At 45.2% G+C, this 23,453-nt stretch overlaps 1 protein-coding gene across 1 annotated transcript; it reads left to right on the forward strand.

Moving 5' to 3' along the window:
* The first annotated feature begins 6,923 nt into the window (after window positions 1–6,923).
* LOC135816045 (N-acetylneuraminate 9-O-acetyltransferase-like) lies at window positions 6,924–23,229 on the forward strand. Its single transcript, XM_065329405.1, has 19 exons — window positions 6,924–7,832; window positions 10,062–10,164; window positions 11,270–11,426; window positions 12,083–12,139; window positions 13,589–13,651; window positions 14,308–14,352; window positions 14,659–14,707; window positions 15,031–15,108; window positions 16,491–16,575; window positions 17,210–17,306; window positions 17,720–17,850; window positions 18,698–18,789; window positions 19,180–19,472; window positions 20,222–20,477; window positions 21,067–21,152; window positions 21,689–21,913; window positions 22,206–22,289; window positions 22,490–22,582; window positions 23,030–23,229. The coding sequence occupies exons 1-19, from the start codon at window positions 7,613–7,615 to the stop codon at window positions 23,216–23,218; spliced, it is 2,403 nt and encodes an 800-aa protein (XP_065185477.1). The 5' UTR covers window positions 6,924–7,612; the 3' UTR covers window positions 23,219–23,229.
* Window positions 23,230–23,453: the final 224 nt, after the last annotated feature.

The following is a 23,453-nucleotide window of genomic DNA, read 5'->3' on the forward strand; positions in this document are numbered from 1 at the left end:
GTCAGGCGCCCACTCTGCAGGTATAATACATGTTATACTTCTAATAGATCACAGTTTCTAATCTAGTATCACTCACCCCAACAACCTTCCTTTCTACATACCGTCAGCTGTTATTTTGTGGCCCATGAAGAATATGTGTCGCGCAGTTAACAACTTTCGGGCGTTTCGGGTGTGACTTTAGACGTCCAAACTGATTTTGTTGATTGTGACTTGGCGTCTACATTGCACACAGTCATCATTTTTTCACCACTACAGTATTCTTTGTGATGTGCAGTTTCTAGTGCAGCCTATTATGTGCACCTATCTTTCGCCTTGTGATTGACTGTTAATTCGTGATAGTTTTGTCTGGAAGGGTTCATACCACATGCATTCAGCACTGCTACTTTGGTGGTGGTTTGTACAAGTATTTGAGAGTTACAATAGTTCAGTGCACACACCTTGCGCCAGTATTATGACCAGACCAATCAGATTATACACCAACTGGCAAAGAGACTTCCAGTCCGTGCCAGAAACAACCTGTGTCGAGCCTACCCTCACGCAGTTTGTTCTTGATGCAGAATTGGCCAGAGAAGACTCCGGCGGGCAGCTGGTTCCAGACAGGGAAAACTGCGTGAGGGTAGGGTCGACACAGGTTGTTTCGGGAACGGACTGGAAGTTCATTTGCCAGTTGGTGTGCGTGGGCATTACATCTCTGAAACGTACTACGGGTGGAGTGGACTGTTCGGTGTTTTTTGTTTTTGTTTTTTTTTTTTATTGAAAAACCACAAACCTTCAGACATGTGAATGTGCACATGATACACGTGTTAGGGCTGCTGGGGTGGCAACATCCTCTGTAGAAGGGGATGTGCATCCGGACAATGCATCTTGTACAGGAGGCAAAGTGCTGCAACCATCCGACGAAGAGCAAGACTCGGCAGCCAACATATTGGGGCGATGGCTCGGATGGCCCGGGCTTGCACACGGTTGAGTCCTGCAAGATAGGATGGGGTCGCTCCCATCCAGACAATGGGGCAGTACTCCATCACCGGGCGCACAAAGGCATTGTAGGCTTGGATGCGACCAGGCACGTCTAAGAGGTGGAAAGCCTTACACAAAACGCCAAGTCGCTGTGTTGCCCGGAGGGCTACGGTACGAAGGTGGCGCCGGAAGGTAAGCTGACCATCGAAACTGATGCCCAAGATTTTGAGGTCCTCGTGTTCCGTCACGTTAGATCCGTTGAAACTTGAAATCAATCGGTGGCTTGTCCCATTGTGTGCGGTGGAAGCTGACAGTCAGTGCCTGGGATGTGGCTGGTTCAAATTTTATCTCCCATTCTTGACCCCAGAGGGAGATGTTGTTGACTGCTAGCTGGAGGGCTTGGGTGGTACCTTCTTGGGTGGTGGGGGTGATGTTGGGCCATGGCATACAGTGTAGTGTCGACTGCGAACCAGGCTAGGTCAGCACCGGCTGGTACGTGGTCCTCGCAGTCGTTCATGAGGAAGAGAGTCGGACCCAGAATACTGCCCTGGGGGACTCCAGCCTGAATTGGGAGCCTTGAGGATGTCTGGCCACAAATGACCGCTTGAAGATAGCGTTCACTGAGGTGGCTGCTGAGCTACTGTTGCAGTTGCCCATGTAGGCCGTATACGTTGGACTTGTGTAGCACACCGGGGTGTGATACGCGATCAAACGCACCGGCTATGTCAATGGCGGGTATGCGTGCTGCGCCTTTCTCCCAGGCTGTATGCAGCCACTGGTGGTGAAGGCTGGTAAGTAGGTCGGCTGCATTATGACCATGGCGAAATCCAAACTGTCTTGTGGAGAAAACGTTGTTCGACTCGAGGAATTGTGAATGTGAATGTGATATTTTGTTGATGATTGTCTCCATCACCTTGGTCAGAATACACAAGAGCGGAACTGGACGGTAATTGGAGGGTAGAGACTTTGATTTCCGTTTGAATATAGGGACTATGTTGGCAATCTTCCATGTCTTGGGCTGTATCCCAGTTTGGAAGCATTGGGTAAACCATGTAGAAAGAGGTTGCGCCAATTCAGCAGAGCAGGTTTTCGACACTCGTACCGGTATCCCATCCGGCCCGGTTGCCTTTGATGGGTTGAGCTGGGGAAGGGTGCGTTCAACAGCAGCCACCCGGAAACGGACATCCGAAAGGGCCTGGTCAGTTCGAGGCCTGACAAATGGGAATGGGGCTGACAGGTCGTCTTGGTCGAGACTGCATTTGCTTGCAAAATAGCGGGCCATGCATTCTGCTTTGTATGCACTGGCTGTGTACTCACGTCAATCGGGATCACGTTATGTCGGAACCGATTGACTATGCCCATTGCCAGAGGCATGCTTGACGGTGCACCACCAGTCACTGGGTGGCAGCTGCTTTGAGGTCATTTTCTGTCTCAGTTTCGTCATGAAAGCACTCTTGGCAGTTTTGAGACAGGCAATCGTTGAGAGCCGTGCATCTTGGTACGCTGACTGCCGATCGTCGTCTGTCTCTCAGGCACCACCATGCACGCTGTTTCCTCACTGTGGCTGCAGTGCACTCAGGGGTCCACCATGGAGGATCTGATGCACGGGTTTTCAGAATTTTAGAGGGGATGAATCTCTTCATACCCTCAAGAATCCTCTCTGAGATGCCAGTGCATGACAGGTCTGGATCAGTCCGAGCAATAGCTGCCCAATTGGTGGTTCTGAGGAAGTGACGGAGCCTGGACCAATCAGCATTCTGACACCTCCATACTGTTCTTGATATGTGAGGATCGCGTGATGCACGGATCTGGAAGTCAGCAAGTAGATAGGCATGGTCAGATTTGCCAAGAGGTGGCAAGAGTAACCAATGATTCTACGGGTAGGTCGGATATAATGAGGTCCAGTGTGTTGCGGTCACGCGTTGGTTGGTTGACTAGCTGCTCAAGACCGTGCATGTAGCACATGTCTTCTGCATGCTCGCCAGCTCTAGTTGTTCTGCTACTGTGGAGCCACTCTAGTCTTGGTTATGTACATTGACGTCCCCAGCAACTATCTCACAGCAGAGTTGCGGCAGGCTGTGGAGGTGAGGCCCTTGCAGATGAGATCACGTCGAAGATGCTGGTGTCTGTGTCTGAGCACGTTCCAGGACGATATGCAGCACAAATAGACACAGGCCGGCCAGTTGACAGTTTGACATTTAGCCATACTAGCTCCTGACCAAAGACATCAATGGTATCCAGTTCATTCATGGCTAGCGCGGCCAGTAAGTAACTTGTGATTATGCCTCAACCCCCCCCCCCCCCCCCCCATGACCTGAATGTCCTGAAATGGACAAGATGGAAGACGTTCTTATTCTTCAGGAATGATACCCCTCTCTCCCGGTGCGTCTGCCCAGTGTTGACTCCGAGACCAACGGTCAGACGAGCTGCCCAGGCCTCACCACCACTGCCGTTTCTGTGCTGCCTTCTATACATACGCATGAACACTGTGCACATTCACATGTCTGAAGGTTTGTCACGGGTTTTCCATTAAAATAAAATAAAAATTAATGGTGGGAGCATGCAGCAATGCCCCTGGCCGGGAGCACCAGCGCTGACGCAATGACGGTAACTAAAATGTACATGTACATTGTACCATCAATCTTGCCATTGCACTGACTATGTGCATAATTATGGATATGGCGCATCATGTTTGCGTCGCTCGTGTGTGGTCTCACGTAACGATGACACCTGTACTAGGCTAGGCTGTAGTTGAAAGCGCGCGGCTCTATTATTAATATTGACTTAATAATTATTATGATACTTGATTTTATTATGATACTTGATTTTATTATGATACTTGAGTTTGGGAAAAATGCGCACTGTTGTCACTGTTGTTCTTCGTTTCTTCTGAAACTGTTGTGGTCTTTTGTATCTATTCGAAGTGGCTTATGCGAACACTTTGGGCTGGTTTGCATGATTTGCGTGCCCATTAATGCAGCTGCAGGCCATGCTGATGTCTACGCGAACAAGCACATAATAATAATAACAATAATAATTCAAACAGTAGTTTGGAGGCGGTGGGAAAACAGTTTCGTAATAAGTATTCGCATGCAACGACGCAAATCCACACAATTCAGTAGACACTTTTTTTCTATCAAACGTTTTCTTTCCCTTCTCTTCAGGATAGTACAGGGAATGTTGGAAATTTGGAAAAACACATAACTATATAGAAAAATAGAGAAAAAGTCAACACTTCAACATAGGCGATAAAATGACTCAAGTGTGAAAAAAAACTCGAAAACAAAAGCAGCAAGTATTTAGTTGTAGACAAACACGTTGAACACATCAAGAAGCACTTGTCACACTTTCACGAGGTGTGACACCAAACAACTGCAACGATAACACATTCTCCTTCTGTACACATAGTTCTGGATCTAGTTTACGAATATACAGAGCTTCTAACACAGCAAGATGTAACTTAGACCTTCCACGAGTTAAAACCGAAAAGACATCATCACTATACAACTCACGACAATTAGCACTTCCCGACAAATGACGCTTGACGCTTGATCCGAAACCATTTGGACCGGACAGGTGCCCCGTGGTACTCCGCTTACCCTGGGTGGGTGCTGGTTCTGCGCGCGTCGAGAAGGAGGTGCGCAACATTGTCTGTTCGTCTTACCCGTGCGTGAAATTGTATTTAGTATTTGGAACGACGCGTGCGTTCAGTGTGAAGAAGGACGTTCTACCTACCCTTAGTAGAAGCAACCTTATCTATTTTTTTCAGTGCCGAGAATGTGAAGATCGGTACGTAGGTAGAACCCTTCAACACCTGGGCGCACGCATCCGTCAACATGTGCCGTTAGGTCTTGTCCCTGTTGACGCTCGTGGTACTCGTCCTCGTCGTGGCCGTCCTCCAAAATGTGCTGTGCAGTCCGATACTGGAACGCCTTTGTCTGCGTCCAGTGTAGATGTACGCATGCGCGCCTCCGCCTCGACGGGCGGGGAGCTTGACCCATCTCAGACTAGCGTGAGGAAGCGAGGAAGACCATCCCGAAAACCGCCCAATGTGACACCGGAGCTCACGGACACCGGAAGAGTTACCAGAAGCAAGGTGAAGAGACGAAGTACTGGAGATTTGAATACGTCGGTACTGGAAGTGACAACAACGATCAACAAGAGGAAACGAGGAAGACCGAGGAGTCAAACGAAAACGACCATGAATTCAAAGGACGTTGGAGGTGTCAACAAGCCCAACGGAAGAGAACAACGGCAAACGTCGAAGGTGACAGAGCTAAATGATCGGACATTGTCCATCAAGCGTCATTTGTCGGGAAGTGCTAATTGTCGTGAGTTGTATAGTGATGATGTCTTTTCTGTTTTAACTCGTGGAAGGTCTAAGTTACATCTTGCTGTGTTAGAAGCTCTGTATATTCGTAAACTAGATCCAGAACTATGTGTACAGAAGGAGAATGTGTTATCGTTGCAGTTGTTTGGTGTCACACCTCCTGAAAGTGTGACAAGTGCTTCTTGATGTGTTCAACGTGTTTGTCTACAACTAAATACTTGCTGCTTTTGTTTTCGAGTTTTTTTTCACACTTAAGTCATTTTATCGCCTATGTTGAAGTGTTGACTTTTTCTCTATTTTTCTATATAGTTATGTGTTTTTCCAAATTTCCAACATTCCCTGTACTATCCTGAAGAGAAGGGAAAGAAAACGTTTGATAGAAAGAAGTGTCTACTGAATTGTGTGGATTTGCGTCGTTGCATGCGAATACTTATTACGAAATAATAATAATAATAAGTTTTCCAACTCATTGGGTTGTAGTTTCCATCATGAGTTTGATTCCATCGTGAGTTTGATTCCATCGTGAGTTTTGATTCTATTTGCTATTTTCCGTTCCATTTTTGAGCTCCCATCTATCTGCTTTTTTGGTGTTATTGGCCCGGACAAGAGGCTTCTTTCCAATAAAAAAAATAATAATAATAATAAAATATTAACTGGTTTGAGGGAAAGAGACATAATAGACATAGAGAAATAATAATAAAGTTGTCTAGGGAAAAGGGAATGTGTACACCGGAGCCAGAGAGTTGTATAAACGACTCCCTGGTCATAGCCAATATCATTGCCGTCTGAGGGTCGTCTTATCGTGAAAAACTCCGAGTTACGACTGTCCTCTTGCTGTTAGCACTTTGTTTTCATATCGACCGCCCAATCCAATGATAGATAAGTCCCACTTGAATTCTGGACGGCTCTGTGTATAGATTTCATTTCATTCCCAGCCCTTTGACCCAGTGACTGCGGGCTCGGTTTGCGAATTGTTAGGTCCCAACCTGACTCACTTGTGAGGTCTGCATTCGCCACTTACATTAATTTTGTAGGTGAAAAGGCATGGTGGTGGCCTGCGGAAGCGAAGGCTATAGCTTGAGTGTTTCTGAACATTCAAGTGATGCTAGCGCGGATCCCCCGAATAATAGTATTTTCGCTCCTGCTCTTGTAGTAGTTGAGCACTTTCATGTGGGGTAGTGCCTTTGCTGTTTGCATTACGCAGAGCTCACTGACTTGTCAGTTTGAGCACTCTGGCAAGGTACGTTCGGGCCTGATTGGAAATTTTTATTTCCATTGCTATCAGGTTCGGCCTCATTTCCTCTGTGCTGCGCTGATGAGTTCACAAAGAACGAAACAGCATGCTGTCCGCAGATTGAGTAATATTATTATTATAAGTTTGAGACCCGCGCAGGCAGCAGGGAGTGTGTACGGTGCTAACAAATTCGGCGATGCATGCGTGAACAACTATGATTTTCGCTCAACCTCTCACTACGCGGAGCGAGGTCTGAGGGCAGCTATTGTACTACAGTATCCCCTATCGTCATGTCAGGCATTTGCTTGTGACATTTACCGGCACATTCTCACTGTCACCGCTACTGGCGCTAGGCGATGCCTCTGACATCAAAATGTAGGCATAACCAGCCAAGTATTAGTTGAGGATCTTGCATGAGCACATAACTTTTGCTTCCTTTTCCAGAGGCCGGTTGCATTCTAAGCACAATTGTATAGCAGGTGATAGCAGGCTCGCGTTCCCTAAGCGTGTCTCACGATGTTTCCCCACCGGCGTCACCGGTTGCCCTGGCGGCTGCACTTGAACGCTAGCTAGCCATGCGCCATACGTTTAGCTCCCTCGATATTAGACTGTTTTCACAGTCATGTTAGCTCCCTACCTCCATTTCAGCTCATTTTCTTCCTGTTGAGGTTGCCCTTGTGTTCATTGTGCCCGTACAAGAGGCTCGGGTACACTGGGATATCAGGTGGTACGCTTGTATGTTACTCAGCCATACTTAGTAACCTACTTACTACTTCAGCTAATGTTAGTGAGTAGAGCTGCAGCATCGGTATCTTGTGCTTGTGTGGTTACACGGTGAACAGCATCGGGTTGTCTGAGTTCATACTGCTGTCCCCATCACTCATTTCACTCATTTCACTGAGAATGGGACATCATAGTCATTATTTTCATATCGGTTATGATTTATTTTGAATTGCCCTTCACCTTTCTACAGCCTACTGGCTCAGGACTCTGCCGCTGGCACAGCAGTCAGGATCTAAAAAAGTGCCAGCATTAAAATTAATGTTGTTAGCTGTCAACTTTGTGGTGGGATAGTCTAGACTAAACCAAGGATGGATGGTGAGACAGCTGTCAAACATGGTCTCCTAGCCCCTCTAGGCACTCCAAGCACTAATCCAGTCAAGCAGATGGTTGTTGTAGTCCGCAATCGTGATCGTGAATGGTTTCCGCTGCACCCAACCAAGTTCCTGCAGCTAATGAAAACACTGGCTATGGTCTATGTGATGGCTTACCTCATCACACAGCGACATCAGTGGAAGACCATGATCAGGGGTAAGAATTTGCATTGATTTTTCTATCATCTGAAATGTGGGAACGTTTTTGCTTGTGTATGTGTGTATGTGTGTGTGTGTGTGTGTGTGTGTGTGTGTGTGTGTGCGCGCGTGTGTGTGTTGAGTGTTGCTGTTGTTCTTTGTTCGTATCTAATTTTACATTGCATACCAAACTGGCAAGCTTGCCCAATAATATGATGGCGATGCTGTTTTACTGCCAGCGGAGGCGTTCGGTTTTGCATGATCCTTGTTCGCATAGCTTCCCCTTTTGTTGATGTTCGCGTCTTTGAGCCACACAACCTGTGTGGAATGTTGCTTTGCGTCCTTGAATCGTGGTTTGACCGTATTGTCCAATGGTCTTGCCAGTATTGTCATCGACATGCATGATTGAACATCCGCCAACGTCTTCCACAGTTGAGACTTTCAGCTCGTGCTTGTCTTGGTTGTGCTCACCTTCCCCTCTTATTATTATCACTAAGTTGGAAGGCTGTTGCAGTGCGCATCCAAGATGTGCTAGAGCTGTTAGCCAGGTAGTTGTAGAACGTCAGTACCGTCGGTCAGTGTCGTGTAATGTTATCGCACGAGCTTTAGCAATTGGTGGTGTTGGTGGACATTATAACTACATGTACTTGTAGTTCCTTGGTCCTTGTTCTTTTCTATAAAGTTATCCTTGGTTCTCCATTCGAGTCCAGTTAGGTGAAACAGTGCCAATAAAGTTGAATTTAAATACCGGTACTAGCATGATAAAGTGGTGCGTGAGGTGACAAAGCTAAGAAACTGGACTAAAACAAACTGAACTGTGCAAGTTACGGAAAGAGTGTGTGTGTGTAATGACTGTATCCTCCTGACCTGAGTGCATAAATCTGGAGTGCGCTGGTGAATGTATACAGCTTCTAACACGTTCAATTGAGGAACATTATGAGCAAGACAGACAGTCACTACTAGTGCACTAACACTCTTTCCGAAATTTTCACAGTTCAGTTTGTTTTAGTCCAGTTTCTTGGCTCTAGCAAAGTTTGTCACCTCACGCACCATTTTATCATGCTAGTGTTAAAATTCAACTTTATTGGCACTAAGTTGATTGTTCCAACTAGGAACACACGCTTCTTGCCGAACTTGACACTTGACTGACTCACGACTGCCATCCGGAGCACACGAGGAGCACGTCGCACCTTCGACTCGGCAAACTGCAAGAAAGCACCACTCCATGCTCAATACACACCGACCGTGTATTGAGCAGGGAGTGGTGCTTTCGTCAACTTCATGACTATTACCGCCGAAGTCGCAACTTCTAAGTTTTTATTGGCACTGTTTCACCTAACTGCATCACATCAGTTTCTGCATTTATTGACATGTTCCTCTTGTATTCACCATTGTGATGTACATGTAATTCCAACTGATGACTGTGGCAAGAAAACGTTATTGGAAAACTCTGCAGTCTTGACCTACCTTGCCTTTTGTGTCGGAGTAATGAGTGCGCACTTAATAATATTCTATTCATAGCTATATTCAGTTACCTTCGGGGACTTCTTTCTCTTGTGATTTTCCTCCTCCCCTCCCCATTACTATTATTATTTCAAAAATTTGTTTTGTCGCTCACATGTATAAAATATGGCGCCATCGCCTGTTTGTGTTGCGACTTTAAATAAAAGTCGACAACAACAACAACAAACTACGAGAGCGTGAAGATATCGTGGTCATCGGAAGTGATAAAGGAGGCGAGATGGTGATCATGAGGACAGAAGACATGAAAGCACTCTGCAGTGAACGCCTTACACACTCAACAACATAATGCGTTACGGCGCATGTGTGTGTGTGTGTGTGTGTGTGTGTGTGTGTGTGTGTGTGTGTGTGTGTGTGTGTGTGTGTGTGTGTGTGTGTGCGGACTCTTCCTGACTTTTCTTTCATTCTCCTGGGTGGTTACCAACAGCCAGTGTATGCCGGAGTATGTGGTGTGGTGTGTGTGTGTAGAAAAAAGAGGAAAAATGAAAAATAGGGATTCACTGGCCAGAAAAAGTCACTTCAAACAGCTGTGTGGTGGATACCAGGCTAAAAATAGTGGCGGTCAATTCATCAGCCTTGCAAGCTGTTGAATGGTGTAATCCCAGCACAAGTTGCTATGTCTAACATAGCTGTTCGCTATAATCGCTTCCGCGATGGGCACGTCTGAGGTCTGAGGTCTGAGGTCTGAGGTGTGTGTATGTGTGTTCTCTTAATTCTCTGCATACAGGCAAGAGCAAGTGTGACAAAATACTTGAAGGGTACACAGTTGGTAGCAGTAAAGAAGGACACCATGACCAGTTGGACTGTACACCCAGGCACTTTGACAGTCAGTATGTTATCTTGGCATTCAGAACTATGTTGCAAAACTCTCCTGCCGCAAATTTCAGGGACCGGCGGATTCTGCTCGAAAAGGTGGCAGATTCTGCTCGAAAAGCAGTGAAATTGGCAGAACCATACAAACCTTATGGCGGGCAATTCCTCGAATTCTGCTCCATTTTTTATCCACATACCAAACATGCATGAAACTTACCAGAAAAAGTACCGAATTCTGCCAATTTTTCTGCCGGCAGAATCCGCCGGACCCTAGGGCCCGCAATCACATGATACTTGAAGGGATTATTGCACGTGTGTGTGTGTGTGTGTGTGTGTGTGTGTGTGTGTGTGTGTGTGTGTGTGTGTGTGTATGTGTGTGTGTGTGTGTGTGAAACAAACACTACATGACTGTCTGGCTTAGCCATGGACTATTAACACGCATAAATTATACCCGGGTACGTGTCAAATTATTGCATTCCTATGCAGGGATTGTCCTAATTCAAGCATTCACGTATGAATGAGCTATGGCAGGATGGGTATACTGCAAGAGGAGCCAGGCGTCTACTAATGCGACATGATTGTGCTTGCGTAGGTGTAGATGCACCACATCTCACCTCTTCTGACACCAAATCAAAATAATTGAAAATATTAAACAAACGTTCTTCAGATTTCTCCTTTTTCCATTGCCTCAACTAGGGAATGTGTGAAACTTTGGTGCTCCCGAGTCCCGACGTACTAGTACTAGTTTGTGCGTGGCGTGTGAGGGTAGTACAGTGAGGCAAGCGTCCCACCAGCCTGTGTAGTGTCACAAGAAGTGTGAGTTTCAAAGTCTGGAGAATAGACGGTCTCTGGCACTCTCTGCTGGGATGACAGCTACACCATACCATAGATCAGTGGTAAGAACATCGCTGACCTCAGGCGAAGGTCCCTGGTCCGAGTCCTGGTGGTGATAGTCAATTTTTTTCTTCAGACTTTTCCCTTTTCCCTTCCCTCAACTAGTAAATGTGAACTACTGTACAATTGTCACGTGATCTATACGTAGGTGTATATGTGCGGCCGTTGTGCTATTACCAATCTCTATCACTCTTTCCTGTGTGTTATTCTGTCCATTTCTGCATGCAGAGCAGCTAGGGCTTGTTTCCGCAGTTCTAAACTGCTTTTTATCGGTGATTCTCGGATCAGGTTCCTGAAGAACAGATTTTTAGACTACATTAACCCGAATTTTGTACCAGCACCTAAAGTCAAGAAGCGGTCGGCTAAAGTTGACAGTCATTTGCGCGTGAGTCCTAAATAATGAAGGTGGTGTTTTCTTGTTTTGTAGTAAGTCCTTGCATGGGTAGACCACCTGAGTAGTCGGGTGTTTCACCATTATCCTGGCGCACGATCTGTGTTTGTCATGTCACTCTGATTGGTCACCTTCCCCAAAGTAGTTATGGTAGCGTTGGTGATAGCGTAGTTCTTGCACTCCGGATGAAAAGATGTGCTGCGCTTTCATAGTCATTCATAGTCACTTCATTAATTTTTCCATTGGAGAATCCTTTCAATGTCAATGGCAATGAGAGGGGGGGGGGGGAGGGGGTATCCAAGTGTTAGCTATTACCGATACTTCGAATAATGTTTTACCAGAATTGGAAATGCTTCCCAACTATAATAAAGTCACCGGTCTTATAAAAGCAGTACACGCTGCTAGGCTAGCCAGCCGCCTTCGCTTCATTGTCAAAGAGAAACTTCTATTCAACCTGCAGTGCACAAGGTACAAAACTACAAACACATTATTCTATAACCGAGTAACACTGTCTTTAGCGTTGCTGCTTCTGATCAGTCAGATCCAGTTATTAAATGTGCCATGTCGTTCTAGTGCGTGCATAGCTTGCAGGCCTGTCTATGCCTATGGTATGAATCACATGCTATTGTCATCTGATACTTCTTGTACAGAACCAGAACACAACAACAATCATCACGGACGCCACCTTACCTGCACACATACACGTGGTGAGTGAAGATTAACACTTGAAAATCTAATTGCTTTGGATTTGCTTCAATTTGAACTATTTTTGAAGAGTCCGGCCCAAACATGTTGATATGGACTTGGGCATGGAAGTATGTCGGTGCTGCTATGGGCACATGGATTGAAAAGACAAAATGACAATAGTAAACCTTTAGTGAAGTGTAGTGTAGGGTAACTGCACAATCACTGTATTGTTCTGTACTAACTTTACGCAACAGTTATAGTAGCCTCATTCATATAACTCCTGGTTCCGAAATGCGGGCTCACGCCCCTACATGTCATGGCTACTTAGGGTACCCTGTAAAAAGACTCACAGTCTGTGGGGATTGCCCTAGCAAAATAATAAATACTACTACTACTACTACTACTACTACTACTACTACTACTACTTGACACAATCTTTATTAGGAAACTTGAAATGGAGATGTGAAACACAAATACAGCCATGTAGATGGAGCAGCATTGCAATACAATGTCCAAAAACTCAAGAATTCATTATCATGGGGCAATGTTGGGCAAATGTCTGTCAGGTACTATCACGCTCAGGCTGCCCGCAACCTGCACATCGTCGTGAAATTCATCCTGTTGCGGCGATATGACGATCTTGAACCCCGCAAACAGGTGACTGCCCATCGCATAAGGCAGACTGACAGCTTACAACGGAGCTGACCCATGATAACCGATACGTGTAGGTCGACGTTCTTCTCAGCAATCAGGCATGCCAGTGTCTTCAGTGCCATTGAGCATTCTCTGCCAATCATGCCCGAGGTAGAAAAAACTAGCGGTGTAAACGTACCTCTGTCAACTGCTGTCACCCGCTCTCCGTACTGGCGCTTCTTCATCCGTTCATGCGTTCGGAGCTGGCTGATGACTTCCTGACGCGACAGCAAGCTTGCCTTTGGGTGTGTAACCCGGATGTCGAAAAAGGCATCTTGCTGTCTCGTCCAGAAGCCACAAGCCCGGATGTCCAGGCGGGCGCCTGCCGAGCGGTTGGCTGTCCTCCCTTGGAGCCGCTCACCATCATATGGTAGTAGAGGCGGTTCCACCTCCACATCCCGGACCGCCTCACGCATCACGTCAGCCAACAAGTCCCGGATCTCATTGTGGCGTGCCATGGGGTAGCCCCCTGCCGGACACATCATCGCATGGTCTATTGTGTTTGCAGCACCACATACACAAGTCAGGGGGAGTCCGTCAGGCTGCAGGCCGTAGCGGATGCAGAACGCATCTCGGAAATCCGATTTGTTCAGCAACTACTACTACTACTACTACTACTACTACTACTACTACTACTTCCCCTCGTCTTATCCCCAAGACGAAAAGATAGTAGCCGACTGGCCGAACTTAAAAATAAACAATAAAAAAAATAAAATCTTTTGGATGCGGCTGTGTGCTGTGTCCTGTTCGTGGATGTACTCCGCGGTTTCTTCTAGGACTTCATCTGGGGCCCATTTATCGGCGAGTCATGGATGGCCTTGTTCAGGTACTTGCAATCGGTGAGTTTTGCACATGTGTGTTTATACAGTCATGGACGTGGGCTGATACGTGTATCGAGATCAACAAAATACGGCAAATTCAGCTATTTCCTGTAGCTAAATGTTCACTTTACATACAGGTGCATGTACATACCGGTATGTACAAATAACGAGCATGAACAAAGCAGGTATTTAATGGCGCACATTCAAGTAAGCCCATCATATGGGTTTGTAAGAAGAACTGTTTGCATTCTAGCATCGGCCAAACGCACTAGGGATCACAGAAGCAGCAAAAAGGAAAGAAATACTTCTTGAGGTACTAACTATTACTTGGATGCTCACTTTGTCTCGGCCTTTTCACGAGCTGAGCCGGTATTTCCTTTAGTTTGCAGAAAACGGAACCTTCGTTCTATGGTCTCATCACTGCATTCCAGTTCACCTACATGTATATTCGGCAATTTCCTTGACCATCACCTGTAGACACTCCCTTAGATTAGAACTTGTACTGGTTTTGTACATCGGCAATTTTCACTTGCATATGTATACGTTTGGTCTGTGCATTATTAAAATTTATGAACCTATCGAGCACTGTAGGCTGGTGTACTGCACAATCATGTGATGTAGCAGAACCTTTTGTGTGGTTTTATGCGCCTATCTTCTGTGACCCCGGCATGCAGAATCCATTGGACAGTGTGGACTTGATTGTGGCCGGAGCAGCATTGGTGAGTTTTCCAGAATATCACTGGAAAGAAGCACCAACACAATATGCTTGAATTATCATGTTGCAAGACGCCATCAGTTTGTTGGCAGTTCCTACAGTGTGAAAGTAATCTTCCCACAAGGAACTCGACCTATGCTTGTAACACCACATGTTTACCGTGCGAGTACTAGCAGTAGTTACATTAGTACTAGCAGTAGTTATATTAGTACTAGCAGTAGTTATTATTCGTACAGTACATGTACATCTATCTGGAAAGCATTGTAGGATGTGTGCTTTGTGTGCTGCATACGCGTGTTGTCATTGACAGTGGTCAATAGGAACTGATCCATCAACAGAGGCACTGGAACAGTACAAAGGTATGCCAACACACACGCACACTCCTACACTCCTACACTCATAGCCGATTATCAGTTATCTACTGTTCCATTTTTCAGTTCGGATACTTACTCGGACACGGACAAAGTTGTACTTGTGGTCTTTTACATAACCTTGAACCATACTGATGTGTAGTCGTAATCAATCATGGTTATAACTACATTAGCTTAGTGCAAAATTCTAAAGTTCGGGTTAGGGGTATGAATCCCCCCCCCCCCCCCCCATAGCGGAAGATTCATTGCCTTCTATCCTAGGGTTTCACAATTCCATCCAGGTAACTCGCTGTGATATTCTGTCATTGCAGCCAACACGGAATCGGTGCTTCGCCTGCTGTCATCACTGGTGCGAGAATCAGGTACAAGCTTGGTGTGGCTAAAACAAGGTGAGTTGTCTGCAGCGGGAGAATCATGGGAAATAGAGGCCATGCCTTTGCTGTTTGCACTATCAATATGTCTGCCTGCAAAATTGCTTGCTTAATAACTATCTGACCACAACAACTCACCTTACAAATCCTTCAAAAACTCCATTAATAGTATTGTGTAAGGCCTCTATGAGTTGGAGGGCAAAATAGAACAACTTGAGAGACCATACAATGAATTCACCATGTACATGTATTACCGTAAAGTCGCGGATAAAAGCCGGGTTTGCATACAAGCACATCGCGGATAGAAGCCTGAAAATCAAACGGGTCAAATGCATTATAAGCCTGTCGCGCGTAGAAGCCTGGCTTCTGTGCAAGCGCGGATCGGGTAGGTTAAGAGTGCATGCACTATGTACAGTGCATAGTAAAACTGCCGCCATACCGGTAGTCAGTGGTAGATCTACGCGTGTAGCGCGTAGAAGCGTGAATACAAGCCTGGCAAAAAATATCAGTGGTGCATATAAGCATGGTTTGCATACAAGCCTGGTTTGCATTAACGCCTGATGCAGAAACCGGCTTATGTGCTTATAAGCCCGGCTTTTATCCGCGACTTTACTTTGGTATGCAAACAAAAAACAGTATAAGTTGTCTGATGATTGCCTCGCGGCATGAAACTCGTATAACCAACCTGAACGTCCTTCGCTGAGTCTGCCATGCAAACAAAAAACAAAAATAAATAATAATGTTACAAATGTTGTCTTTCGTTTGCATCTGCGCCTTAATCCTTGAAGGGTGGTGGCGTTCCTACGGATGCGGAAAACTCGGCCTGCAGCCGAATCTCAGGCGAACTGTGATTTTATTTGTATAGTAATTTTAGGGCCATGACATTGTGCTATCATGCTTTGTAACATCTCCCAAGTTGTTTACTGACATGCCTGGCTACACAATACTGAATATTGTCAGCATCCCGTGGGTGTTCGTCTTGGCACTGTGCATTTTTAGCCCCTTTGTCTGTGCTGTGTGTTGTCTCACCTCTCGACTCCTCTTTCTTACCTTTCTTCTCTCCTTTTTCATCGTATTTCTACGTTTAATGTATCTGTAGTAGATACTGTACGTGTACATGTATTTCACTTGAAGAGAGAGAGAGAGAGAGAGAGAGAGAGAGAGAGAGAGAGAGAGAGAGAGAGAGAGAGAGAGAGAGAGAGAGAGAGAGAGAGAGAGAGAGAGAGAGAGAGAGAGAGAGAGAGAGAGAGCACGAAAACTCCTTGAATCCCGATGATGATGGGAAAGTGCTCCACATTTGTACTTTTCTTGCCGTTGTGAGTTAATTAACTGTCTCCAGAAAAGATGTATAATAATGAATACGTGTGGTGCGTTTTTGCTCCTCCTTGCTCATCATGCAGCATATGTCAATGAATCAGTGCCAAGAAAAATGAACCTCACCAACCGTCTTATCCGAAAATACAATGAAGCTGTCGATAAAAATTGGTAAGTGCTTGCCAAGGAGGCGATACAAGTAAGTATACAGCTATCCAGCCGGTCAACATGAGACCAATATTGGGTGGCTTTTAGTGTGCAGCATGAAATGTGCTATCAACTACTTTTTAAAAGTAGAGTTGTAATCTTAGAATCTTTCAGTGGATGGTAGATACACTGGCTATAATGTGTAGGTGTATCACACAGAACAGAACAAGCCTTGATTGTCCTTGTTGCTCAAGTTCTGTATTACGCTCTGCCTCCGCCATGGTGTTGAGCAGTGTCAGCACACTGGGTACATCCTCCGGTGTATCACACAGATAGCTGAAGTGTATTTTGTCACGGCGCTACATTGTCATGCTGACTAGACTACTCATGCCATGGATGCTGCCATTATCAGTCAGTTGTCTGCTCATTTGATTACAACATAGCAAGGAGAGAGGAAAGATTTGTTGCAACTTTGGCTTTCACATTCGCACGACCGTCAGGCAACTGAGCTGTGTAAGCTTAATGTTCAGAGTTGCAACGGAATTTGCGTATCTCCTTTCCATAATCACAAGCTCTGCTTCGATTTCCAGAGCACTATCTGTGTAGTGGAACACTCATGGTGTGACTTTGTCCATGTCTCCATGTCTACTCTGTTCAGGCAGCGCTTCAGAACTCCTGGTATGTTTCTGTTCAGTCGGGGTGATGTGCCGATGATCCCAGATGGCGTACATTACACTCAAGATTCTAATGACGGGGTCAGTGGCGTTCCCAGCAACGTTTCTTTTTCTGGGTACTATTGAAATTTCCATAATATCATCTGTGCCACCTTTGATTGTTGAAATGTTTCAGAGTCAGTCAGATGCGATACTGATTCCTCTGCTGATGTATACTGACCAAACTCCTGATACGGATCTGTGTTTGAGAGATATAACTGAATATAATTATCAAGAAGTGCATGTACGTAAAAGTACATGACATTGATTGGGCGTATCATACATTGCCCCAACGGCTGGCTACAAGTATCACCCCCCCCCCCCCACACACACACAAACACACGCCATATATACAATGTACAAGTACATTTACATTGCTGAAGTAGAAGATCGTGGTAGCGATTTCGGCGTTGATTTCATAGGAAATTTTGCCCTGTGTGTTGCTGCATGTACAGATCATCCAGGTCATCCTGAATACCCACTGTAACTCGCAACTACCGGTAACTGACAGGAAGACCTGTTGCCAAGGGTCACTTCACTCAATTACTGCTCCACAGGTTGTGCTACTGGTTATATTTGTTTGCAGGTTAGTTACCATGGATACGAGATGTACTAGTCGGGTGAAAATGAAGGAATGAATTTGAAATGTGTCCGTTGGCACATCCGTTCCAATGCCTAGACCCTAAAAGTAAGACTTAGAAGTAAGACTACATTGAAGTGTGCTGGGTGAAAATTGAGTTGTGCATTGAATAGAGCACTGCATGCATCAGAGTGACAGAGTGGAGATACAGCAATGAGAGGAGAGGCTTCAATGTTGAAAGATGGAGAAGGACAGAGGGGATATCGGTAGATTAACCGTCATCATTCCAGGGATTTGTGAACACGAACTGAGCGGAATGAATCATTGTCACAAAGACAGAAGAGCACTGAATTGCGTGATTTGTGGACATGCACGAAATCACATTCAAATGCTTTGCTAATGCATGGCTCACGTTTCACATTATCTAGATATTCTAACTAAGTAAGGTAGCTAGTACTACCGTACTGGCAATATATATGGTCGCAGTGAGGTCATGAAGCGTCACATTGGCACATGTTTACCGAACGCAGGGCGTTACATGCAAAGTCGCACAGGAGCCGTTACCATGGTTACACAGGTGTCTATATTGCCGCAGTCCTTTTTTTGCTATTGCCGCATCACTTTTTTGCTATTGCCGCATCATTTTTTTGCTATTGCCGCATCATTTTTTTGCAAACTGCAATGAAAAGATCGCCGCACCCCGCCGGACGCGCGTTACGAACGCAACGAAAATTTGTCGCACTAGCCTGGTCGCGCGTTACGCCGCACCCCCCCCCCCCCCTGCGTTACGCGTTACTCGGCAACATATATTGCCAGTACGGTAGTATGATGTTTGTGTTTGTGTCTATTCCAGTATCATCGTACCGGTGGCAGGACTCTGGTACAGGCGCCGGCGCTCACGTTCTCTGCTCCAGTCACTGAGCCCGACTTCGGTCCGAGATGCAGGTAATGCAGGATAACCGTGTTCCAGCAGTCGATGGACATGTGCTATGCCGGAATTAGGACTAAATAATAGTAAAGATAATAATAATTATAGGGAATCAGACTAGATTTTAATAGGGGGTGACGCATACGGCATCCAACATATGGATGTCCTTGTACTGTAAACTCTGCTGGATTGACTTAACCGGCACATAGTGTATTCCTTCTGAGACTTTTATCCATCATTTTCACAATGGATCACGTATGCTCTGAGAAAGAACGAAGGAGTGATGCCCCGTGCACTAATAGGTATGTCGCGGTTATGAATCGAGCCCCTTCAACTGCATCTTCGGGACATAATGTTATGCTTATTACTCTCTCTCTCTCTCTTTTCTGTGGATGTGTGTATAACAGGTCTAAAGCGTACCACTGCATCACCTGTTGTGATGGTCTGTCAGTGCATCACATTGCTTGGAATAGTGCTTCTCTACACCTACTTAGCTGACAGGACACCAGTATTCACTAAAGAGGAGAAACATTTCAACTGGACATCATTTGCTGTTCCATTGACAATTTTGGGAATTCTTGGCTTTGTGACATACCAACCAGTCAAAGATGCTTCTGTTCTAAACCGTCAGCAAACCTGTGAAACACGAGGATGGATGCAGCTAGTATTGCTGGTGTATCATTACACAGGTGGTAGCAAGGTACGTCTAACTGTACAACTGTGAATCAAACATGTGGTTCAAGGAGAACACTAACTCTTAGAGACCAGTAGCATCAGGGACGTTCAACTATGCTTCTACAAACAGGAGATCCTGACATGATGTGTAAAGACCACATGTCTAAAACAGATCAATGTTCTGGACTACCAGAGGTTGGTTACCTCCTATAGCCTAGTATAGGTTTGCCTGTACTGTTGTATTCCTAATAAGGAACCCTGTGACACCCCCCTACACTGGGAACAGTATCAGGAGTCCATCCACACAGTGCTCTATCATGTCATCAACTGCCGGATTATACTATGCTCTGCATGTACTGGTAGACATTCAGAGATTGGAGGACCATGCTGTCAGGTCAGGTGCATGGCCATGGACTGAGCTTAGAGCAGCTAGGGCAGAACCTCCCAGTAAGTGGGAGACTTAACACATACTTCAGTAGGACAGCTCCACCATCAAGGCATCTTTGTCAGTTTAGTCGTGACTGTTCCAAATACAGTAATGAGCCTGTGTGTAATGAGAAATGAGAACATCTCTCTATACTGTACACAGGTATCTGGTCACTAAGGTGTGCGGAATATGGAGGTCCCAATGACAGTCACAGTACACGTGCATGTCCAGACTAAAAACGTTTATTATAACAAATAATTGATACGTCACTGTGATCACTGCAGCCACTCCGCTTTCTACATGCACATAACTGTGTTGTATGGTCTGGGCTGTATTTCCCTCTGCAGGTTCTTGGTCTGTACTATGTAGTTCGACTGATTGTAGCAATGTACATCTTCCTAAGCGCCTTTGGACATTACACGTATAGTTTGAAGCGTGGAGCAAGCAGTTGGTCTCGTGTAGCTGAGGTCCTGTTCCGTCTAAATCTCTACACCGTTCTACTGTGCTTGACTATGGATGTACCGTATCTTCACTACTATTTTGTACCACTGATCTCAGCATGTTACTTACTAGTACTACTGGTTGCTGCCATACCTCCAGTTGGTGAGTACAGTATTCAATTAACAGAAGTTTATTAGGTTGGGGAACGTTGTAGCCTAAGTTTCATTGCAAAAACTGACTATTTGCCTGAAATTCGGATGTTTGAATCTTTTAACCCCTGGAACGTGTACGAGGACCCCGAATTCTATAGAAAATTCATGATCAGCATGCTACTCTCCGTTAGTCTACTTCAGGCGCCATAAATGAGCAGATTATTGGAAAGATAAAACTGTGGTGACTGAAAGGGGACATGAGGCTGTGCGCCAATGTCTGAAGCTGTAGCAAACCTCCCCCATCCCCTTTTAGAATACAATATGAGAACATCATGAGAACAGCATGTAACAGACAGGCAGACATGGTCATACATGTACATTATGATCGATGTATTCCATATCCAGTATTACACAAAAGTCAATATGATTTGTTCCCTGCAATTAAGTTTCGTGATAAGCGATCCTGAGACATCCTACTCAGTATCATGCAAACAAAGCTCTGCCTGGATGATGGGAACATTCCACCATAGCATATTATTCACCTTCTAAATGCGGTTTGCATGGTACAACTGTTCTTTTTTTGTTTACTTTTTTCTTAGCATGGGATCAGGACAAGTCGCAATGGATACAGGTGCTCAAGGCAATCTGTTTCACTATCGTCTTCGCCTTGTATCGGATACAACCAGTGAGTATGGATGCAGTCCACTCTATCACTTTACTGTTTGGGCCGCTCCTTAGTTTGCATGGCTTATCATTGCAGTGCTATTGTGGACATTGTAGCCCGGAGCAAGCTGTACGTATAGTCATAATTCAACAAGGAATGCCTAGTATCTTTCCTTTATAATACCAGACTTTAATGACTGATGCACCGCAAAGGGTTAAAATAATTTGGCGCGCCACCGATCCGTTACCACTACTTCAGTAGTACTCTGGTTAAACATGCATTAGAAGTAATTTTACGAGTAGTGACAATCACCATGGTGCGTGCCAAACAACACTCATAATGCACTGAGATCACGTTGAAGTGTAAAGCCAACACTGAACGGAACTGACAACATTTGACACACCTGAGGATTATCACATATTCAGGCAAGTCCGAGATTGACTCTTTACTCTTTAGCTGTTCTTGGATTGGTGAATGCGGATGCTGCTTGATATGCAGGTATGTACTAGTACAGTACTGAGTTTGGCAGTTAATCATTTTTATTCTGTTGCACACAGGATATGCTCAACTGGATAATATCCTTCCTTCCGCTCTCCCAACTCTTCCTGGATGATGACAACTCCCTACACGAGTGGACATTTCGTTTCGGACTAGACATCCTGGCTGTGCCAGCGGGTATCCTGTGTGCCGTAATGCTACATCGATTCCCACGAATCAATGGGTGGATATGTTCAAGGAGTATTGGTAACAACTTGATGACCACACTTTCAGCCTTGACATTGGTATGCACTACTTGCTTGTACGTAACTGTACTTAGAATCTAACACAACACATGCTGACTATATAAAATGACATCATCAAGAGTCTGGCTGGGGTGGGTACGTGATGTGGCCGACATGAAACATTTTCTTCTACACCAAGGTGTGGAACATGATTCTCACAAAAGGCATAGTTGTGTTACGCGAAGCGATTCATGTCATTGTTGGTCAATTATGCATACTTTTGAATAAAGTTAAAATTTATCTGATGTCGGTATTGTTTCTTCCTCATGACCATGCCTATTCTCCTGTACAGGTAGTGTACTGTGGAATGATGGCAACAAACTGTACTAGTAAACCAGAGTGTAATCTTCTACATACCTACCTATCACCAATCATGGTAAGTAACAACAGTATACCGATAGTAAAATGCAAAATGTAATGACTTTGTGATGATTATTTTCCTCAATGGGAGCTTTATTCATGTATACGCGGCTGTCCATTGCTGTGTTTCGAGTAGGAATGAATGCCAGTACAAATCAGATGCAGTTGAGATGCAGAAAAGGTGTGTTTATGTGTCATTTGCGTACACTTCCACAGCTTGGAGGATTTGTTCTCTTACGTAACACTTGGGAACCACTACGAAACCATTACAGCCAGTTCTTCGACTGGGTGGGAATCTACTCGTTGGAGGTAAGCTGGCGCCAGGGCCTGCAATAATACAAGGACTTAAATGGAATCTAGTACCTGGCAACGTGTGTCACAGTATTTTGGTGGACTCTAGATGCACACGGTACAGGTAAAGTATCCAGTTGGAATAGGATCCACTACTGCAGTGTGATGATTAGAAGCTGAAATTGGGGAGTACCCGGTAGACTGTAGTCTGTAGTCTGTTGGCAAAGCCAAACATCACCCGATGACACATGCGCTGACTCTAAGAATCTTTTCATCAACAACAAGACCACTTGTGTGGGCTTGTTAAGGCTGAAAAATGTTTGCACCTCAAACTGTGTGTACAAGCACACAACAGCACACTGCCCTTCCTGAGCAAAACTATCCTCCAAGGATGTGCGACGTTCGACTACATGGTCCTATGGAATTCGACACAAGGTTGCTTGATTTGTCTTCTTTCCACTGCAGCTTTTCATCGCCCAGTATCACGTCCTGCTGGCTAATGATACACGTAGTCTACTTGTCCTGGTCGAGGGTAATCCAATTCTCAACATCTGCATCGTGACAACCATCTTTGTACTGGTATCACACACTGTAGCTGAGTGTACACAAATGCTGGTCAACGTCATGAAGGGCCTCGCAACCGAGAGTGAATAGCTGTGACCATTACCAATATTTTATTATTATTTTTATTTTGTAATACTTGATGTATAAGAATAATAATTACCAATAATTATAGCAATGAAAAGTATGAATGCCGCAGACATCACCACGCAACATGACAATTTGTTCAAGGTTTGGTTTTGTGTGTTTCCAAAATCGATTTTCACGTTCCGATCATCAGTGGAAATACGGAACTAAAGAGATCAAGGGAAAAACAAAGGTTAAAAAT

The sequence above is a fragment of the Sycon ciliatum genome, chromosome 4 (genome assembly GCF_964019385.1).
Source record: "Sycon ciliatum chromosome 4, ocSycCili1.1, whole genome shotgun sequence".
NCBI classification, from domain to species: Eukaryota; Metazoa; Porifera; class Calcarea; order Leucosolenida; family Sycettidae; genus Sycon; species Sycon ciliatum.

Excerpts from the sequence above, each read along its gene's own strand:
- LOC135816045 (XM_065329405.1), top strand. The coding sequence starts at position 7,613 with ATGGATGGTGAGACAGCTGTCAAACATGGTCTCCTAGCCCCTCTAGGC. Across the intron at positions 11,427-12,082 it reads AAGTTGACAGTCATTTGCGC|AACCAGAACACAACAACAAT; the intron begins GTGAGTCCTAAA and ends CTTCTTGTACAG. Across the intron at positions 15,109-16,490 it reads CTTGGTGTGGCTAAAACAAG|CATATGTCAATGAATCAGTG; the intron begins GTGAGTTGTCTG and ends CTCATCATGCAG.